The sequence below is a fragment of the Cavia porcellus genome, unplaced genomic scaffold (genome assembly GCF_034190915.1).
Source record: "Cavia porcellus strain 051 isolate PalLab524CR breed Dunkin Hartley unplaced genomic scaffold, mCavPor4.1 scaffold_6, whole genome shotgun sequence".
Classification (NCBI taxonomy): domain Eukaryota; kingdom Metazoa; phylum Chordata; class Mammalia; order Rodentia; family Caviidae; genus Cavia; species Cavia porcellus.
Genome location: NW_026947489.1, coordinates 49,163,586 through 49,184,298, shown reverse-complemented (window position 1 = coordinate 49,184,298; position 20,713 = coordinate 49,163,586). Strand labels below are relative to the sequence as shown.

Below are 20,713 nucleotides of genomic sequence, written 5' to 3'. Positions count from 1 at the left end.
ACAAATGCTTAATGAAGCTGAAAAAAATTTATGTCCAGCTGTATGGATTTCCAGGATGTATAACAATCAAGATACTGTTCCCAGAAGATAAGAAATTTTATCAAAGCCTAGAAATTGAGGTGGAAAAGAAAAGCGGGAAGACACAAGTTTCAAGAAAAGTAGAGGGTAGGATTTATACATATCAAAGTGTAGCAGAATAAAAGGACAAAAGATGTATGGAGAAAAAGATTCAATGACTAAGAGCAGGTTAGAAACTATTCTTAAGACAGTTACTCAAACAACAACAAAGGCTCTAATTCAAAAGAAAGTAGCACTCCTTCATGTAAGGTCAAGTGAGTATTTCAGAGGCCTTTGGAATGTGACAGCTTTGAGGACGAAATTACCATTGTGTAACCTAAAGCCATAGATAAAAATTTAAGCTGTCTCAGTGTCCTAAGGATAACAACACCCTCACTGGCACTGGAAAGAGAACACTACTGTATGTAAGGTTAATTTGTATACAGACAGATGTGCTAGACATACTTCCTAAGTGTTTCTCTCTTGCTGCACCCATATCCATGACAGAGAATTTCCAGAAATCTAGGTAACACTCCTCCATCCTGGAAACCCCATCTCTCAACTGGAGGCCTCTTACCTCTATTTGATCATTCTTGCTTAGAGAGGGGTCAATAACAACATCAGGGAAATCAGGCCAAACCTGTGAGAAGATAAACATTCAATAACAATGCACCATGCAAGTTAACATGTATAATATTTTCCAAGAAAATGGAAACTATTGTCCAAGGATTACTAATACTTTGATTATAAGGCATGTCTGATCTAGAGTCAAGCAGATTCTATAACATTTTTACCTGATTTAGCTAAGTTTGATTGAAAAATGAAGAAAAGTATGGACCTCAGATCTCAAATGCAAAGGACCAAGAAACAATACTTAGAAACATTCTACCACCTCTAAGACACTGCCCTAGGCTGGGATTGGTGGATCATCCATCCCTTAGGTCATACCTTTCCCCAGACAATGCCTCCATCATTTGGATACTTGATGAAGACATCATCTTTCACACCCCGAGTGAAGGCAGGGTAGGGCTGCGTCTCATTGCCAGAAATGGCTGGGTCCTGAAAGCAAAGCACAAGTCAGGTGGGGAAACCACAGCTAGGAAATGACTTGAGACAGGTGTCCCTAGCTTCCATCTGAATTTTAATGCATCCATGAATCCTAGGAAATACGACGCTTCAGTTTCTCTTCTTGTAACAGGAAAGTAAATACAGTATAATGCATTTTCCACCAAAGCTAGGCCACTGCTCAAACTAATCACATTCACATGATCACGCACTAACCAGAATGAGGATGACTCGCATCCCATCTGCCTTCATGCGATTGATCAGAGCTGGAAACCCAGCAAACTTGGGGCTCAGGGTGAAGTCCAGCTGCCGCTCCATGTAGTCGATGTCTGAGTACTGCACGTCCTGTGGGAGGACACAGGGAAACACAGGGGCTCAGGTGGTGCAATCCATTTTCAGAAGGGAACAATCATGCAACACTGATGGTGAAGTTGAAAGGTTTCTCTCGGGCTCTTTCAAATCATATGTCGGTAAAACAAAGAATGATGATGTCTATCTTGAAGGGCTATTATGGAAATAAATAAAAACACTGAATGTGAAAGTGGTTTTAAAACTGCCAATTTTGGTAACTTTCCACAGGAGTCTGCCACTGAGATCACAGTGTTTTGTAGTCACAGAAAATAGTGTGAAGAAATCTCTAGGCATAGCACAATACTTGCAGAAAATCAGCACAAACAAAGCAAAACAGAAGTTTGTAATTATTTTGGACTATCCCATCTAAGTGATAATCAGGCACAATTTCTTATTATGCTGAAGTGTTGCATGACACACTTTAAATTAATGAAACTATTACAAATAATAGAAAATTAAGTGATTGATTTAGTATGAAAGTGCTCCATGGAATATTTCTGGTTGTTGCATCCCTTTTGCTCTCAACTGAAGCACAGATTTTGGTTCTATTGCCATTTGCTCTGAAATGTATGCCTGGTTCCCCATATTCAGAGCAGATGGAATGCAGCCCTCAGCTGCCAGACACTGGAACTCAGGATACATCTTCTCCTGTAATGATCTAACTGCACTGGGGCTCATTCTTAAGTAGTCAAAAATAATAGGTAATAATTTTTTCAGCATTGGTGATTAAACCTAGGGCTCCCACATGTCAATCAAATGCATTCCCATTGTACTACATTCCTAGCCTTTTATTATGCTATTTAAGGAAGGATTTTGATAAATTATCTAGACTGGCCTCAACTTCATGCACATCTGAAATCAGTCACCAGAGCTCATTTGCTGAGGGATATTTTATTTTTATGGAATCAAGAACTCTGACAAAATTGCTTCAAGTTATGTAAGGGAAATAGAAGGAAACATGACACAGCAAAAAAAAAAAAAGCTTTGGATCATCCTTTTTTAAGATGAGACAAGGCCTGTCTGCATCACAATGCTGGAGTGAGGCATTATGTGGAAAAGAACTTTGTGCCTTTGTACAACTTCACAAATGTCCAACAAACAAACCAGATGCAGAGATGAATGAGTTAGCTCCAAGATCTCAGAGCTAATGCACAATGTCCCTTACGTACATAGGGGATCTTGGCGGCCACCATGTCGTCATACAGCCTGGAAATCTCAGAGTCACTCTCATATCCATAGCGACACAGCTGGAATCCCAGGGACCAGTAAGGCACCATCACAGGCCGACCAATCACCTGGAAAATACACAAAATATTAATCCTCATGAGAGAAGTCAAATTTAAGCTATGCAGTAATAAAAATATTTCTCCAGTGCTGTAAGACAGACAATCAACAAGTACAAATCCAGATATAAACTGAACATATGCAGAGCTACCGGAATACCTTTGAGAAATCTACTAGAATAAAGCTCATGATTTAGGAATTACGGAAAATTTGGTTTTATTCTGATTCCTAGAGTTGTTCTCTGCTTAGGAGCATAGAACTCAGAGAAAAAATACCTGGATTAGCAATCAGGCTCCACATGTGCTAGCTGTCTGATCTTGAGCAAAATGAAGAATAGGTTGTACTTCTGTTTCTATATATAGTTGATAAGCAAATGGATATCCTCTTACCTCAGTGTACTGCTGGGTAACAAGCTCTGGAGTTGGGCCCAAGAACACATAAAAGTCCAGAATTCCCCCTGTGGTGCGGTATGTCAGGGCAGGCATGGGTTGGAATGTCACATCTGAAAAGAGAGGAAAATGATACCTATAATGGAAAGAATTAGCCTTTACATACGTAGTGTCTCTCTTTTCCACTTTAAATATTAAGGGCAGATACTCTGTACTTTACCCAAAAGAATTGCTGAAGTGCTAGTCCACAGAACTCATTCCCAAATGTTTCCCATTTATTGGCCTTGTTAACTTAGTATAAACTTTCTCATTCTAGTTCTTTAAATTATTATAATTTTTATATAAGAAGAATTTAAGAAACATAAGAAGTTACAGAAATATTCCTGGGAATTTCTGTGTATAGTTCCCTCAGCTTTACTTGATGATAGCATTTCATTGAATCATGGTACGTTATCAAAGTAGGAGAGCAGCAGTAATAAAATACTGCTAACTGAGGTATGTAACAAATTCACATTTCACCACATCTTACTACTGTATGATTCTTGTACACCCACCTCATTTTACCTTCATTCATTCTAAGGATAAAGGTATGTCACACATATTCTAAAAACCATAAAAGATAGTCAGATAGATCTCTCACACATGTGAAGGGAACCAAGAGCTTGGGGATGGGTGAGTTGAGAAGCAGTAGTGGAGCTGGTGTGTTGTGTACATGTGCTGAGTCTTTGCAAGCTAGTTGATCACTGTGTACTAGATTTTTGTGCAAAAGCTATGTATCTTTGAAGGAGTCTAAGAAATGGAGGGAAAGTAAAGGAAAAAGGGAAAGAAATGTGTCCTGTACAAGTATCAACTCTCCAATTTGAATGTAATCATTATGTACTACAAACATGTTCCAATAAAAAAAATGATCATAGGCATCATCCTACCCATAGCATTGCTGTTCAGCAGGAGCACACTGTGGGCACTGCCATCCTCCTCAAGTCCCATGTAGTAGGGGTGGACACCATAGGAATTCAGCTTGTACTAAGAGTCATGTAGGATAAGAGGTACAAAATTAGAAGACATCATCCTTGATTTTAGAAAATCTCAATAAAGGCTGTTTGCTGATACAAGTTTTGTACCATCTGAGAAATAAGTTAAACATAGGAGAAAGAAGGGTACCTAGGAATGGGCCCATTTGTCTAAGAACACAATGTGGCAAGTTATGTTGAATCAGGTTAAGATAAAGAACAAAGCACATACAGCATAGGTAAACAAAGGCAGAAACACTGTGTCTTAGTCACTTTTCTTGTTGCTGAGACAAAATGCCCAATGCCCAAAATCAAGAGAGGAAAGGATTATTTAGCTCACAATTTTTAGAGGTTTCAGTCCATAATGGGCTGCCTACAAAGCAGGATGGTACATGGCAGGGGCACAACAGATCATGGTGGTAGAAGACAGCAAAAGCAAACAAGCTAGGGGAGACAAGACTCTTTCTGTCTCTTACACTATATGTAAGATATCCCCCTCCTAGATTGCGTGGAGTATTCAAATTCTCCATGACTACATAAGGCTTTGGGGACATCTAGACACAAATCAAAACAAACAGATCCCACTCACTGCATGCTTACCCCTGGGGGCTGGTCTCGGGAAAACATGCCCCACGTATGCCAGTTCAGGTCTCTCCGAAAAGCTGTGTGCTCTGTTTCACCAAAGCCATAGATGTAAGAGGAGGGCAGGCGGGTGGAGATGCGGAGGAACATGTCATTGAAGGTGAAGCCCAGGATCTGTGAATCCCAACTGGAAAGCAAAAGGGTAGTTTTGGGATGAACTTTAGCTTTCCTATTGGCTTCAAGAAACTGACTTTCTAAAAACAGAATTGTTGATTCCTTCCCACCACTAGATCCTGTTCATACCCCAAACAAAACATAAAATCTATGTACTTGCTTAAAATAATTGCAGAAATCCTTGCTAAAATCCTAGGAGTCATCCTTCATCTTGTTAATTTGCTGTATCACTGCCTCCTTTCTCTGTGCCTTCCACAACACCAACCCAGTCAATTTCCGCCATCTTATCTGCCACTTTCCACGTTAGACCTACTTTTACACATGCTCCCCAATGTCCACTATCCTCATGAATGCATAGCACCTCATATCATTTCACTCCTCTGTTGACTTTCTTCAGTGGCTTCTCAGGAAAACAGTACATAAAGACATTAGGGCTGCATCTGATGAAGGTCCACCTAACATCCCAACTTCATCTCTACTACTTTCTTTTTCAGATATTACATTGGCCTTTTATTTCTTGACATGCCAAGTTTCCTCCTGTTTCATGGCCTATGCATTTAAAATTCTATTTAAAATTAGTAAAGGTATATATACTGAAATCATAGGAACATGTAAATGACTCAGCAATGATTGCCACAGTTCAAAATCTTTCTGATTAGAACAGACCTACAGGACATAACTTATTCATAGATCTGGAAATGGACAGTGTCATGTTTTGAGCCAGAGTTATCTCCAAGAATTGTGAGTCAGAGTAACTACAAGTAACATATAAGTAACCAGAAAATCCAAATCAGATTAGAAGACACTTACATTACAGTGCCTGTGCTCCTACGGCGAATTACAACACCAAATGGATTCTTTGTAATGAGAACATCATAGAGTCGACCCTGGGAGGTGCTGGATGGAACCCTGGGTATGTTCAGTGGAACTGGAACTTCATAGCGATTGTTATTAGGATCATAAATCTAGGAGAAAAAATAAATTTCATATAAAGACAGAAATGGAATAAATTCAATATTCAGACTTGACTATAGTTAATATTTTATCATAGAATTAAAAATAGAAGTGATGGTTTTGAATATTCTCATTACAAGGAAATGAAAATTGAGATGATAAAGGCTATAAGTATTCTGATTTGATTCATTTACAGTACAGAAATATATCAAGACATCACACCGTTCACTATAAAGAAGTACAACTATTATTGTCAATGTGAAAAAAGTTTTATTCAAGGCTAATACTCTAGGTATCTATACCCTGAGAAGATTCTTGACTTCCCTGACAAAGTCTATTTTTATCTTTTGTAAGTATACAAGATCTAGAATTTCATTAACATATCAAAGAACAATGTTAGATTTAACATTTTGTTGTGCATCCATCAAACATTATTTTAACACATTCATTTTGATATTAGTACTAAGCTTATCAAAAATAAGAGCAAACTAGAGTTAAGAATACAAATTTTATCAATTTTACTCATTTTAAACCCTTAGATGCCTGCCTTATGACATAGCTATAGTAAAAACACAAACAAAAGAACAGCGGTCACCCATCGGATGCATAAAACTGGAAGGTTAATTAACTTTCCTCTCCATGTCTCATTCTTGAAGCTAATTCCTCAGGTAGACACCACAATTTCTTTAAATGCAAGCTAGGGCAGATCTTACTACTCTATAAATAATTTACAGTGTTCTTTGGATTAGGATAAAAACGTCTATCATAGTATGAAATTTGAAACTTATTTAATAGATTTGAACTTTCACTAGCAAATAGTAGAGACAGAAAAGGGCTGTGCCAGTACCTGACACATATCCAGTGTTTACCTTAAACTGCAGCATTTCATCCTTATGGTAGGTCACCTGCAGGCGCAGGGTGCTCACAGGGGTGGAGGGGAAGGCATTGGCATAAGAAGAAGACTTTAAGGAGATGTCAGCGCTGGCGCCCTGTGAGTCATACTGCACATTGCTGACAGAGTACAGATCGGTGACAAAATAGCAAAATGGGACCCCTAGGGTACTGGATTCCTGAAAAGTAAATTTAATATCCTAGTCAGCATGTGTTGCCTGAAAGACTTGGAAAAGGCAAATTACATGGAGATTAAGTCAGATCACTTACTTATATATCATTTGGTAGTCCAAAATTTAAATTACTGATTTCCAAACAAGACACTTTTAAAAACAACCCATTCCTATCCTTGTTCACTGAGACATCCAGATTTTCTACCTTTGGAACCTATTTCTTTATCTCTACTGTAAGTAGGTATAGATTTCCATACTATGTTCATGAAACTGCAGATTAGGAGCAGAGAATTTCAGGAAGCACAAACGCCATCAGCAAGCTTACCTCCCAGACACAGCCACGGGCAATGCAGTTTGTTTCAGAAGAGCCATGCTCATCAGGATAACAGTCTATTTTTTCTGCATCCTTTATGGTTATGTTCCACTCCACTGTGTATGCCTCTCCTAGGATAAGATTAATTTCTGAAATAATGGCAACCTGCAAGGATAGAGAAGTCAAAGGGAAATTAATGCTCAGGAAAAAATCTAGCCAAATCTGAAGTACTTTAGGCAAACAAGTAGATATCAGAAGAGTCTCAATCCAAGTAATATATTACTGCAGTTCCTATGAAGAAAGTTTATACATGATAGGGAACTATTTCATGGCAACAGGGAAAATGCCACTACCCTTAAATCTTGACATTATAATATGAAAAGCTTTTGATTAAATAAAATCTATTGTGATAACCATTTTTATTTTCTCCCCTAACTCCTCTTCTTCTCCATTATTTCTGAAGAAAGTCTCTCTTCTGCTCCCCCAAATCGTTTTACTCCCTAACTAGGGTTCCTCACTGGTCTGCAGTGATAGAAGGAACAGTGTATAAGAGTTATATGACCTGGAGTCTCAATCCCACTTTCCTATGGGAACTTACACAATTTCTTTCAAAAATATTTGTGTTATTTTTTATCAACTTCTAAAGTATTAATTTCTATAGATCATAACATTTCCTTACTTTTCTAACATCCCAGGATCTTCATTTCTCAAGCCTAGATACTAAAAATTTTAAATCCTTTCTGAATCCCAATCATCGATTGAAAGTTCATTTTTCTGTATACGAGTCTTACATTGCACTCACACTTAAATAGCATTTTCCTCGTCTAATATTGTCTTTTCTCTGGAGCAAGAAGGATTGAAGGATTAGCCTTCTGCCAGTCTTTTCCCAAGCTAAATCATCTTGCCCTTCCCTGTACCTCCAGTCCCATCTCCAACAAACCTAGTATCAAGCGTCATTAAGAGACATTTCAAGAATTAAATCAAGTGCACCTTTCTCATACTGGCACCTCAGATCCTCCAAAATCTAATCACAAATTCCCTCCTGGGAAAACAAATCTTCTTCCAAAATCTAGCTAAGATTGTTATAAAAGATTCACAGACTGATGATGCAAGCCTGTTTTAAGTCCTTAGACTGGCTTATTCTGATATTTCAACTTAGAATGCTTTGCCAAATACCCATTTATAGGGCTGAGAATATAGCTCAGCAGCACAACTCCTGCCTGGAAAGAATGTGATCATGAGTTCAATCCCTGGTACAAAAGCAAAAACAAAACAAAAAAAAACCAGCCCATTTCTAGGAAAAATAGAGCCCATTTCAAGATCACACTGTTCTTTGCCTCCTCCATGTAAAACATTCCAAACTTTATAATCAATAGCTAAATTTTTAATCAATGTAGAATAGGTATGACCATGAAAAAGTAAATTCAAGTTGATAGTTGCTAGTACAATGTTTATTCCTTTATATAAAGGCCTGCCTCTGCAAGTTTATCTCTTCCATCTGCTTTCATTTTTTCGAAAATTTGTCCTATAATGGAAGCATGGACAAGTGAAGTATCCAGCCACTTCTAATCAAAAGAGACAAAGAGACCTCAGTTCTGATCACCTTTAGTCTGTGAATCAATACCAGCATCTATCTACCTTCTATACATCTAAAAAGGAAAGAAAAAAATCCTAATTTGGTACATTTGTGATGTTCTCTCTCACAGCTGATAAACTTCAATATGATATATGTTCTTTCAAGGCCCAGCTCTAGGCTTGCCTTCTTCAAGAAACTTGCTTCAAATATTCCATTAATCTTTAACATCAAATAATATGTAAGCTAATATCTCCTAAATGTTAGTCTGGTTTCCCCACCTTTCTATCATTTTTATGTGTGTAGATTATGTCTCCTCCAAACCCACATTCAAACAATGAAAGAGCTCCTTTGGTCTTATATTAAGTAATTTATGTGGCTAACAAGGATGGAGCTTGTTTACACATATGCATTTTTTAAATGGCCTGTTCATATATATATATATATATATATATATATTCATATATAATCATAAATGATTTATTTCTAGCATTATAATGAATGCATCATCAATATGTATTCTCAAGAAAAGTATCCAATGTCATCAACCTATCATCATAGTAGAAGCATAAATTGCCTTACTTTCCAGAAATTTCTAAAGTCTCTAACAAACAAAAGTTCCTGTCACAGAAATCCCTATAGTACTTTTGATCAGGATTACTTGAAGTAAAGATTTCTGCTAGTAGATTACACACTATCTTCTTGAAAATAGTTCCTCAAATCACAGTATCGAAGAACACAAGGTGGACATTCAAACAGGGAAACTGCAAACAGCTGTGTTCAATGTTCCAAAAACATTGATAAAGTCAGCTATTTAACACCCCCAAACACACTTGCTGTTATATCCGTTAGAGCTCTTTTTCTTTTTTTTTTTCCCTCTTTTTTTTTACAACAAAATTTACACATCTTGGATTTTATTACTCCTTAGTGCTTATTACTTTCTTTGGGGGGGGGGAAGAATACAGTCAAATATGGCAAAACAAAGCTGTCAGTCAATACCAAGGATAGACATAGCACATGGTGTAGAACAGAGTACAAGTTTATCAACAATGGTTATCAACGTTGTCCCTTGTTTCCTTAAAAAGAATTGTCTATCTCATTAGATATTATAAAGTTGGACAAAACAGTAGAGAACAAGACCAATAAAACTTAGGCATTGTAAACATTACAGGACTTCCAAAGAAGACAATAGTCAAACCAGAATGGGTATCTTAGTGAATCTTATTGTCTTCAAAGTAGTTGCCTATGTCTTCAAACTTGATACTATCATATAGAATTGAACAGAGTCTAATCAGTCAAAACAAGATCGTGGGAGTACTACAGGACTTCAAAACAAGTTAATAGGAAATCAAAAAGAGTTACTATTTATATATCCTAATTTTTGTTTTGTTTTGTTTTGTTTTGTAGTTCTGTATTGCGTGTACCCTTACGCCGCTTTGGTTTGTTTTGTGTTTTTCTCTTTTTCCTCTTAAATAAAAAAAAAAAAAAGAACACAATTACATATCAGACATATAGTAGGCTAGGAGTTTCATTCCCCTATATCATCACTATGAGGGCTCCCTTCTTTGTTGTGGTGACTCCATTGAAGGGCACTACAGACATTATAGGGAGCCAGTCAGTACAGATGCTAGCCAGAGTAAGCTGATTCCCCTGAAGTGCAAGGTGAAAAACACTTTGTAGTGCCCATTCTGGTTTGACTATTGTCTTCTTTGGAAGTCCTGTAATGTTTACAATGTCTAAGTTTTATTGGTCTTGTTCTCTACTGTTTTGTCCAACTTTATGATATCTAATGAGATAGACAATTCTTTTTAAGGAAACAAGGGACAACGTTGATAACCATTGTTGATAACCTTGTACTCTGTTCTACACCATGTGCTATGTCTATCCTTGGTTTTGACTGACAGCTTTGTTTTGCCATATTTGACTGTATTCTCTCCCCCCCCAAAAAAGCAATAAGAACTAAGGAGTAATAAAATCCAAAATGTGTAAATTTTGTTGTAAAAAAGAGAGGGAAAAAAAAAGAGCTCTAACGGATATAACAGCAAGTGTGTTTAGGGGTGTTAAATAGCTGACTATATCAATGTTTTTTGGATCATTGAACACAGCTGTTTGCAGTCTCCCTGTTTGAATGTCCACTTTGTATTCTTTGATACTGTGATTTGAGCAACTATTTTCAAGATGATAATATGTAATCTATTAACAGGTGATTTCTTACTGTTATGTTTTTTTTTTGTAGTTCTGTATTACGTGTACCCTTACACCGCTTTGTTTTGTTTTGTGTTTTTCTCTTTTTCCTCTTAAATAAAATTAAAAAAAACGAAAAAAAAAAAAGATTTCTTATACTACTAAGAAATTAAAGGAACTGATTATAACCTATTCAAGACAGTCAGATCTCATTAAAATTGATTAAAGTTTATCACCATCTAATAAAATATTAATTTATTAATAGGATCATATATTCTTTGTCAGCATATTTAATCAGAATGTGTGTTGCAGTAAGTGTCAAAATACAGGCAAAAAATACGAGCCCTTCAAAATTTTAATTCAAGGAATTTCCTACAGCCCAAATTTATTTTAGCATCAGTTGTAAGTTTCCAGATCCCTTTTCCTCTGATCCTGTCTCCTAGTCTCCTCATTGATTTTCTTGCGTGCTTTATCTATTTCTCTGAAGATGAAGTCAGTGAAAAGAGAAAAACACTGAAAAGCGCAGAAAAGACAGTGACGATGGAAAGATCATTTCTCAGTAGCTTCCCATTTCACTCTAGGTCTGCTGTCTAATTCTCATTTTCTGTCCCAACACTCTGACCTCTCTACTCAGCATGATAATGCTCTCTGATCCACTAGGAAACCATACAATCTTGGCATGTAGGAAGCCATGCAATCATGGCATCAGTAAGTGGAAACACAGACTGTTTCATGATGCTGTGAAGGATACTAAAATAATCACGTCAACATAATGGACTTTTACCTTCAGATTAGAATCATAAGCAACTTTAGGAGAAGCCTGAGTCAGGACACCATTGTGTTTCACTATAACATTGGCAGGTTCCTCTGTCCCAAATATTTTAATCTCCTGAAATGCTAAATTATTTGGGTCCTTGTAGGTCGACTGAGAAATCTTCACCTCCAAGCAGTTCTGCAAAACAATTAAGCACAAAGAAGCACAAAGGTTTACCTGTAAGACACACATTCTCATGTGCAGTCATACAAATGCTACACCCAGGACCAGATACTTTCCCCTTCTTCTGAATGCTTCAGATTATGCTACTGATGCACACCCAAGAAGCATAATCTTATTTGAATTAAATTATGTTTAAGAAAAAAGCCAGCACCATGCAGACAGACATTTGAAAAATCTAGCTGCTTTGATCTGCCAATATGAGTGGCTCTTCTGATTAAACACACAATACAACTACTTGGAGTTAAATCATAAATACAAATGCATTTACCTGTAGTCATTAATGCCAGTGAATTAAAAATATTATCACATATCTACACAAACATATATGTGCTAATTGTCAGATGAAAGCCCACACTTAAGATTCATAGAAATGCTGTACTCACTTGGGTGGCAGAAAGCTCACATAAAAGATAAACATTATTGGTCACAGTATCTGGAAGCAGAAAAAAGGCAACTCAGATTCCCTGCTCACCACAGCGCAAACCTCACCTGCCTCTCCTTAAAACTGAAACTTCACAGATGGCAGGAGTTCCTTCATTTTAATAACTGAATAACACTCTATTGTACATCTACCACAACTTCTTTACTCACTCATCAGTAAGTGGAAACACAGACTGTTTCTAGACCTTGGCTATTATGGGTAATGCTGCAATGAACATGAGAGTGTACATATCTCTCTGATACACTGACTTGACCTCTTGGATATACACTAGAAAATGATTGCTGGATTATAAAGTTCTATTTTTAATATTTAAAGAACTTTTACATTGTTTTACATAATGACTGAACCAATTTATAATTTTACCAAGTGATTCACAGAGTACTATATGCTTGGCAACATTGCAATATCTACTTTTTCATACTAATCATCGTAACAATCCTGAGGTTATATCTCATTGCAGTTTTAGACCAGTATTTCACAGCTGTTTAGTGATGATCTGCAAATTTTCATACAACTGTCATACAGCTGTAAGTCTTCTTTGGAAAATATCATTAAATCTTTTCCCATTTTTAAGTACAGTTTTTGTGCTCCTGAAACTGAGGTTTAAGTGTTTGCAACATTTTTATATGGTTAATATTAACCATTTTATCAGATATGTGGTTTAGACACACTTTTTCTAGTGCTGTAGGTGCTCTTTCATTTTGATGGTTTCTTTTCCTGTTGCGAAGGTTGGAATTTTGATGTAGCATAATTTCTTTTGTTTCTTGCTCCTTTCCCCCTGCTATACATGTAATAAACAAGAAAGCATTGACAAGACCAATGTCAAAGAAAATTTCCTCCTGTATATTAAGAGTTTTATAGTTTCCACCTTTACATTTAAATTTTCAATCCACTTTTTATAGAAACTAATATGTGGAAACAACCAAAGTGTATATCAGCACATAAATAGAGAAATTGTGGTATACACACAGAACAGAGTATTATTCCACCATAAAAATAAGCAAAGCCTGTCATTTGTGGCAATGTGGATGAAGATGGAAGACATTATACTCAGTGAAATAAGGCAAGAACAGTTGAACACTATATGATTGTAGTTGTGTGTGTACTCTAAAAAAAGTTTAATACAGACATATGATAGAATCGTGTATGCAACAGACAGAAGACTGGAAAAAAGTTAGGAGATATGCCTACAAATTTCAATTACATGAAGTACAAATTTTGGAAATTAATGTATAGCACAAGTGTTGGAGAATGTATTAACTAATTAGATTGTGGTAATCATTACACATGATATATGTAAATGTTGCACCTTTAATTATGATCAAACTTTGTTGATTGCACATTTTTAATAGAAAATAAATAAGTTCTTGAAAGTAAAATTTTGAGGATAACAAAACTATGAACACAGTCTCCAAGCTGAAAACACTTTTTCCTTCTTCTTCACTATACTCTTGAAAATATTCCCTTACAAGTGATTGCAAGGCATGTACCTCATGGGGATCTATTTCCTAAGATAAAGCCACAAGAATCACTAGTGTACTGGGTCCAGAAAAATGTGCACAAATCAAGCCTAGATGTATATGCTCTGGTAAACTATATTTTTACTGCCTAACTGAGATCATCTTCTTTCTACTTCAACATCGGTTTATAAGTATTTTTAGGGAAACTACAGAACAGTCTTGAATATGTCTTTCAGGTGCCCACTAATAATAAATACAGGTCAATTATTAACCAGTGGCCTATAGGAGAAATTTGAGAGATAGAAAACTGTTTTCCTTACATTTGTAGTGCATCTATTACCACCCCTAAATACAGAAACCAAAGGAAGGCTCTTCACTCAGCTGACTTTTATTGCCAGGAATATGGAGATTTTTTCCCACACCCCAGTGGCTAGTAAGAACAAGTGCAATAAGCCACACATTAACGTTTGAGAACAGCAGTGTTCTTGAAACTGAACTCACCCTTTGATTCGCCATCATCCCAGAAGAGCTCCCCTCTTGCTTCTTTGTTCTCATCCAGAGCAACAAGGAGACCAAGAGGATTCTTACGACTGTCAGAAATGAGAAACATGTAAGAGACAAAGACTTAGATCTCCAAGAACTTTCCCCATGTCTCCATCAATTTCAAATAGAAAAGGTCACTAGCATCATGGTATTCTACTTTCCTTCAGGCACTAAGAGAAAGTTGGCATGAACTTCTTTTTTAGTGTTATCACAGAGGAGAAAAATTCCCAAACATTGCAATAAACAACTATGTACAAGCCAATAACTTATGCACAAAAATTACTGCAATTGCTACATTAAAACTAATAGCTACAACTATTATTTACAATACAGACAATTGGATGGGAAAGAAATACTAGACAATAATGGTGTAGACACATCATATTAGCAATGCTCCCCACAGTACAAGTGCCAGCTGCTTCTGGGAGAGCCACTTTTCCTGCCTGAGAACCATGTTTACTCAGAAAGCAAAACTTCAGTAAATCCTGTGTATACAATAGCAATTTCCTTACTTCGGTACACATCATTAATCTGATTTAAGACAAAAACAACATTCTAATTATTTGCTTCATAGTTTAAAATGGGAAACATAAAACACTACTCAGAAAGATGATGAGATGGATGTAAGGAAAGGGGGAGAGGTGGGAGAAGCAGTTTCCTTTGGGATCTGCTCATTTGGCCACTCCTCTGGACTCCCTCCCAGCTCCTGCTCCTCCTGTTCCTCTCCCACATTCAAGTTTCCATTGGAGTCTTCCAAGTTTAAACTTCTTTCTGCATGTCATGTTAAGTTATCAATAAAATCACCTTCTCTCATTCACATTAAGTATTTTGATCTGTCATTGCTAAAAAGTTCAGAAGTTACAAAGGTGAATAAATTGCAACTCCTAACTTCTTTAACCCCCATTATTTTAAGAAAGATTAGACATATTTACCATATAATCAAAGCAGAAAACAGAAAATAAAAAGTGACATAAAACTTAAGATTTTATAAGAATCTTGAATTTCTCTAGAAATAGGCAGAACTAGACATTCTGGAGAGTACATCCACTTAGATGTTATTTGGTCACAGAAAAATTGCAACTCATCTCTTTTAAAAATAATTGTTTTGGACTTTCCAGTAAATGAAGAATATATCCAACAGTTCACAGAGCCAACAGGAAAGCAAAACATTGGTTTCCAACTACAAGGGAGCACAGTAAGCAAAACCTGGAATTTCCCATGGACAAATTCCTCAGAAGCCTCAAACTGCCACTACACTTGATAGTCCAACATAGAGAACCGGAATCTCCAATTCCCATGTGAAGCCAGGCTCAGTGAGCAAGCTCATAAGATAACAAGTTGGCAGCAGTTTCACTGGCTTGCAACCAATGAGAAGGCAAATCACCTCTGCAGGAAGGAGACCCACCCTGCGGTCCTTATGCTTATTACATTTGAAAAGCAAAGTATCACTAAACATACAAAGAAGGCATCAAGAAATTCAGTCAAAATAATCAACTGTAGATTTACATTCTCATAGAAACTTCACAGAGTAAAATTTTTGAAACAGAGCATGAAATAACCATCACTGAAATGACACAGGAGCAGAGAGTTTTAACATATAAGGTCTGATAGGAGAAGTAGTCTGACACACACTGTTAGAATGCATTTGTGGTAACCTACAGTTTCCTGAGGAGAGAAAAGTGACACTGTAAAGCTTGTTCCCACTTCTAAAACAAAACAAAACAAACAAACAAACAAGGTGAGCTTGGAATTCTTCCTAAGGAAGAGCATGGGGACACAAAGACACTGGACCTGAAGACACTCTTGCTTTATTATCATAGCAAAATACAACTCCTTAGGTGGAGACTAAAAGTGATAATGACACCTGCCACACAGAAGAAGTATGAAAAGCCAGCTCACAGGCACTGCTCTCTTCCCTCCATTGCATGTGATAACAGCACCTATTGCTGAAAGAGGGGAGCAAAAAGGGACTCCAACACTTCTCTCTAGGAACTCCTGTTCCTAGGAAGCTCTAGGAACTTCTGTCCCAGCTATTTTAAGAGGTCTCTCTTGTACTTGAGCATAAGAATAAACCTTTTTCTACTGGATTTAAGTATCTCCAACTAAATCTTCTAGATGAGGTCACAAAAAAGTACACAGAAACTTACCATATAGAACTTCATTAAGGAATAAAACATATTTTTAAACGACCAGAACATTTCAAGTGGCAGTACCCCCTCTGCTGGAAGAATTTTAGAATGTTTAATGCTGAAGAAATCTGAGCTTCACTTGCATCATTAAGTATGCATAAAGCTCAGTTGTCCAACAGTTGTAAAGGGCTTTTCAGAATTCTGAGGGCACTAGGCCTGTTGGAAAGGGTAATAAATGCAGAGATACAGCCACAGCAAAATCACTGGTTGGTTGCTGGTTGGAGACCAGCATGTCTTGATATGACTGGTCAATATCCAGATTAAGGTATTTAAGGACATACAGTTGCTGAGGTCAACTTGGAACTTAATTTGGTTGACCTTGCATACCCTAGGAATTAAGTAGTTCACATTCCAGGAAGGAGAATAATAGTGAAGATTTTTGTTTGCAACAATAATTTTTATTTCAGTGGGAAAAGCAATCTAAATTGAACAACTAGAGAAAAAGAAGCCAACTGGCTTTGGATTTGAGCATAAGTACATAAAAAGCCTATACATCGAGAACTTAAGGTAATAAAGGAAGTTCAAATAAAAAAGATAACTCAATTCCCAAGAACTTTCAATATGAAATATAAAATATAGTTTCAATTACAAATATTTAAATGTGCAAATCTTTAGTATAGATTGAGTCTAAAATTCTGTATCTAAAGAAGTACAAATAAAACATCAGCAACATGAGGAAGATGGAGGCTTGAAAAAGGAGGAAAATTTATGAACCCCATTTTGAATCACAAAAAGAAATATATCAGTGTGAAAAACAGAATGTGATGTGAGATTCTGGAAAGATGGACAGTGGATCTTGACCCTCTAGAAATGAGAATAAAAGAGGCAAAGGAAAAGAACTATGGAGGCACAGTCTGATCAAGGAGAGACAAGAAGAGACCAGCTGACTCTGTGTACCCAGAAGTGGGAGCTTTCTCAAGATATGAGCATTATAGTGCTAAAATGGCAACAGTTCTGGGGAAAAAAAGAAGACTGACTACCCAAGGTGTCAATGTATTTTTGTAAAATTCAGTGGATTTCAGATGAGGATGAAAGTCTCAAAAGACTGACCTGGGGGCATATCTAGTTTAATAGTTTCTTCAAAGGGACCAAGAAATATGCAGGCAAGAATTTGATGACATCCTCCCCCAGCAAGAACACACACACACACACACACACACACACACACACACACACACACAGCACAGCACAGCACAGGGCTTGCATGGTATTTAGCAATCTCTTTCAACATATAGCTATAGGAAAATAAAACAGCTTTGAAAAAGGTGAAAACAAAATTTTAAAAAGACAAAAATTAAATTTTTAGAAAATTTAACAGATTGGCAGCATTCGTTGTGAACTACTGAGCAAACCAGCATGCAAAGCAGATCGCTGGTCCATCATTCACCTTAAGTGTGTGTTCAGCGCAGGCTCCTGCAAGGGAAGGATGTTGCCCCCACGCACATGAAGATTAATGTGGTCCAGAGGGGCTTCCAAGTCTTTCCACTGTCCCCTTGCATTAATGTCCATGCCCTGTGGGCAGAAGAAAAGAAGATGAGAGAGAGGACACAGTCACTCTCAGCAGTGCATTTGGCAGATGTCTTGTCTACCTGTCTCAACTGTCAGTTCAGCATCACTCAGCACATACCTGTTAGGACATGTTCTGCATGCACTCTGCAGCTGCTGCTGGACTTTTGCCTTTAATACTGTAATGCCTTGTGAGGGAATCATGCATTTTGCATATGTTCTTAGAACAAATCAGACTGCTAGAAAAGGCTGGATAATCTCTTCATTAAATTTTATTGGCAACTAAAAAATTCTCCATTATGGAATTTCTAGACATTCCCTTCACCAACATGTGCTGAATATCCATCAACATTCACTGCCCTACTCCTATTCCACCTATCTAAGATCTCTGACTCTAGCCCCATAGAAAAGTGAGAGTTGATTTTATACAACGTTATGGTTAACTTAATGCATTTCCTTTTGTTTTTTCAACTTTATTTTGTCTCATAGATGATAAGTGCTCTCTATTCTGAATCATATACCACAAATCTTAAGAGACTATCCTTGTACATTTTCACTAATATAGTACTGTTTCTCTCTGTGAAGACTAATGAAATATTGAAGAATTTTTTCTTTGAGAACTTTCCGTGATTTTTGATGGTTAACAGCATCTTCTGTGTTTATATACTAGATGCCAGCAACAATCAATGAACTTTTACTCCAGCATGACTATCAAATCTTCTCAGGACCAAGGCTAAACTCATTTAAAGAAAGTAGGTTTCCCTTCCCACAGAAATCCATGAATGGAAAGCACATGGCAATCATAACCTATTATCAGCCTAACGAGAGACTTAGCCTAAAGAATTAGTGATTAATGCTACCGGGTTCCACTGGACAGAGAAGGACAGAAGCCCACTTCTATTGTTTCTGCATAGTATTTATCAAATCACACTGAAATTGCTTGGGTCACTGGGACTGCAGACACTCTGTTCTTGTATTGCTGCTGAATTTGAACTCCTCTGCTATTTGCTACTCAGAAATTCAGAAAAGGAGGACAGGTTAGATGATAAGGACAGGTTATAGGGTAAGAACATCGACTTTCTTTCTTCCACAAGAATCATACTTTGACTCATCTGAGTGCCACCAGAGACCTTCATGAAGCTACATCCAACGACCCTGCTACCCAAGTGACCTGTGGAGCTCACACTAGACCAGAACGTATACCATATAGCTTCTGTGGGCTCCTCATGGGTAAGTACATGCACACTGCTTAGAATTCCAAGTTTTAGGACCCATATATCTGAGTGCTTTCCCTGTGCTTCTTCATGAATGCCTGATTAGGTCATTACACAGGACAACTTTTCTTTAAAAATCTAGGTTATACAAGAGGTAATTACAAAAAGAGAGGAAACCATCTGTGTACTTAGGAAATTATAACAGAAGAAGAAATAAAAACTTGACCTTATACCACAAATTTAATACTATTCTAGTGTCTATTGTTACATAATATTGTGAACAGTCACGTTACAAGAAAAGGTATAGATTCTCATGTACTGAACACTCAGGACAACACAGTGAAGCTTTAAGCTTATTTTACAACCATTATATGAATGGGTGGTCACAATCCATATACCAGAAACAAAATCCAGTTTACAATCTTTAAAGTGATTTATGCAAGACTACACAGCAAGTGCATGAAGGACCAGTATGTGCCATGAGGAGGATCCATCTAGCTCACTTGTTTATATATTTCCCTCACTTACAGAAAGATGAAGACAACTTACTGTGTAGTAATCATACCAGCGGGCTCCAGGGAAATAAGCATTGACACTTCTGGCATCCTTAAATTAAGCACAAAGAAGGTGTGAGCAGTAGGCAGCATGCTTTACAGTTTTGTTTCTGTTATCCTTGTTGTTAGTTTTTTGAGGAGTTTGTTTGTCTTTCTGATTGTCCTAACCAAGTTTTTCAGGCAGACATTAAAGAAATAGAGGCTGATACCACAACACTGAAGCCATACACTTCGACTCAGGAGAAAAAGAGACCAAGGTAGAAGAAAAAGCCATGACTCAGGCTACTTCGTACCCCTGCTGGCTTCTCCTTCCCTAGTCATCCAACCTCACAGCTCAGATCCTCCACCCACCAGCATGGCCCTCCACACTCACAGGCTCCAGGACAGGGCTGACCAGCAAGGCCGGGCCCAGCAGGAACTGACTATCCACATCCCAGGTCACACGGTCTGACACAAACCTAGAAGGAAGACAAACTGGTCACAATCAGATCCCAGGGTCTGAGGAAAGGCCTCAGCTTCAACTCTGTGTGAAGAATTCAGCTGCATTCACTGCCATCCTCACTTCTGAGTGTCACTGAAAATATGGAGCCCCACTCTCCACAGGTCAGGCTCCTCTGAAGGCAGAAAGATATTTCCTCACCATGGCACATGCTAAATCCCAGGTTGGCCCTCATCGCTTTTGTCTCCCACTAAGTATCTTCTTTGGTTAACTAAACTCATTTAGGCCCAGGCTCATGTAACAACAACAGTAAAAAAAAGAAATGGAGACCTGTCTCTGCATTGACAAATTACATACAATTATGCTGTA

General features: G+C 37.3%; 1 protein-coding gene across 1 annotated transcript in view; it reads right to left on the bottom strand.

Annotated features, from left to right (window-relative positions):
- LOC100714419 (uncharacterized) overlaps positions 1-20,713 on the bottom strand; it is a 247,343-nt gene that overhangs the window by 19,827 nt on the left and 206,803 nt on the right. The window contains exons 157-172 of the mRNA XM_063250621.1: positions 20,279-20,363; positions 19,901-19,957; positions 18,019-18,143; positions 14,401-14,489; positions 12,381-12,430; positions 11,785-11,952; positions 7,256-7,408; positions 6,736-6,936; positions 5,723-5,877; positions 4,757-4,925; positions 4,073-4,169; positions 3,147-3,259; positions 2,643-2,768; positions 1,339-1,467; positions 1,006-1,116; positions 635-697 (exon numbers count right to left, since the gene is read on the bottom strand). Coding sequence (XP_063106691.1) covers positions 635-697; positions 1,006-1,116; positions 1,339-1,467; positions 2,643-2,768; positions 3,147-3,259; positions 4,073-4,169; positions 4,757-4,925; positions 5,723-5,877; positions 6,736-6,936; positions 7,256-7,408; positions 11,785-11,952; positions 12,381-12,430; positions 14,401-14,489; positions 18,019-18,143; positions 19,901-19,957; positions 20,279-20,363 — 1,891 coding nt within the window. The remainder of the gene's footprint in view (positions 1-634; positions 698-1,005; positions 1,117-1,338; positions 1,468-2,642; positions 2,769-3,146; positions 3,260-4,072; positions 4,170-4,756; positions 4,926-5,722; positions 5,878-6,735; positions 6,937-7,255; positions 7,409-11,784; positions 11,953-12,380; positions 12,431-14,400; positions 14,490-18,018; positions 18,144-19,900; positions 19,958-20,278; positions 20,364-20,713) is intronic.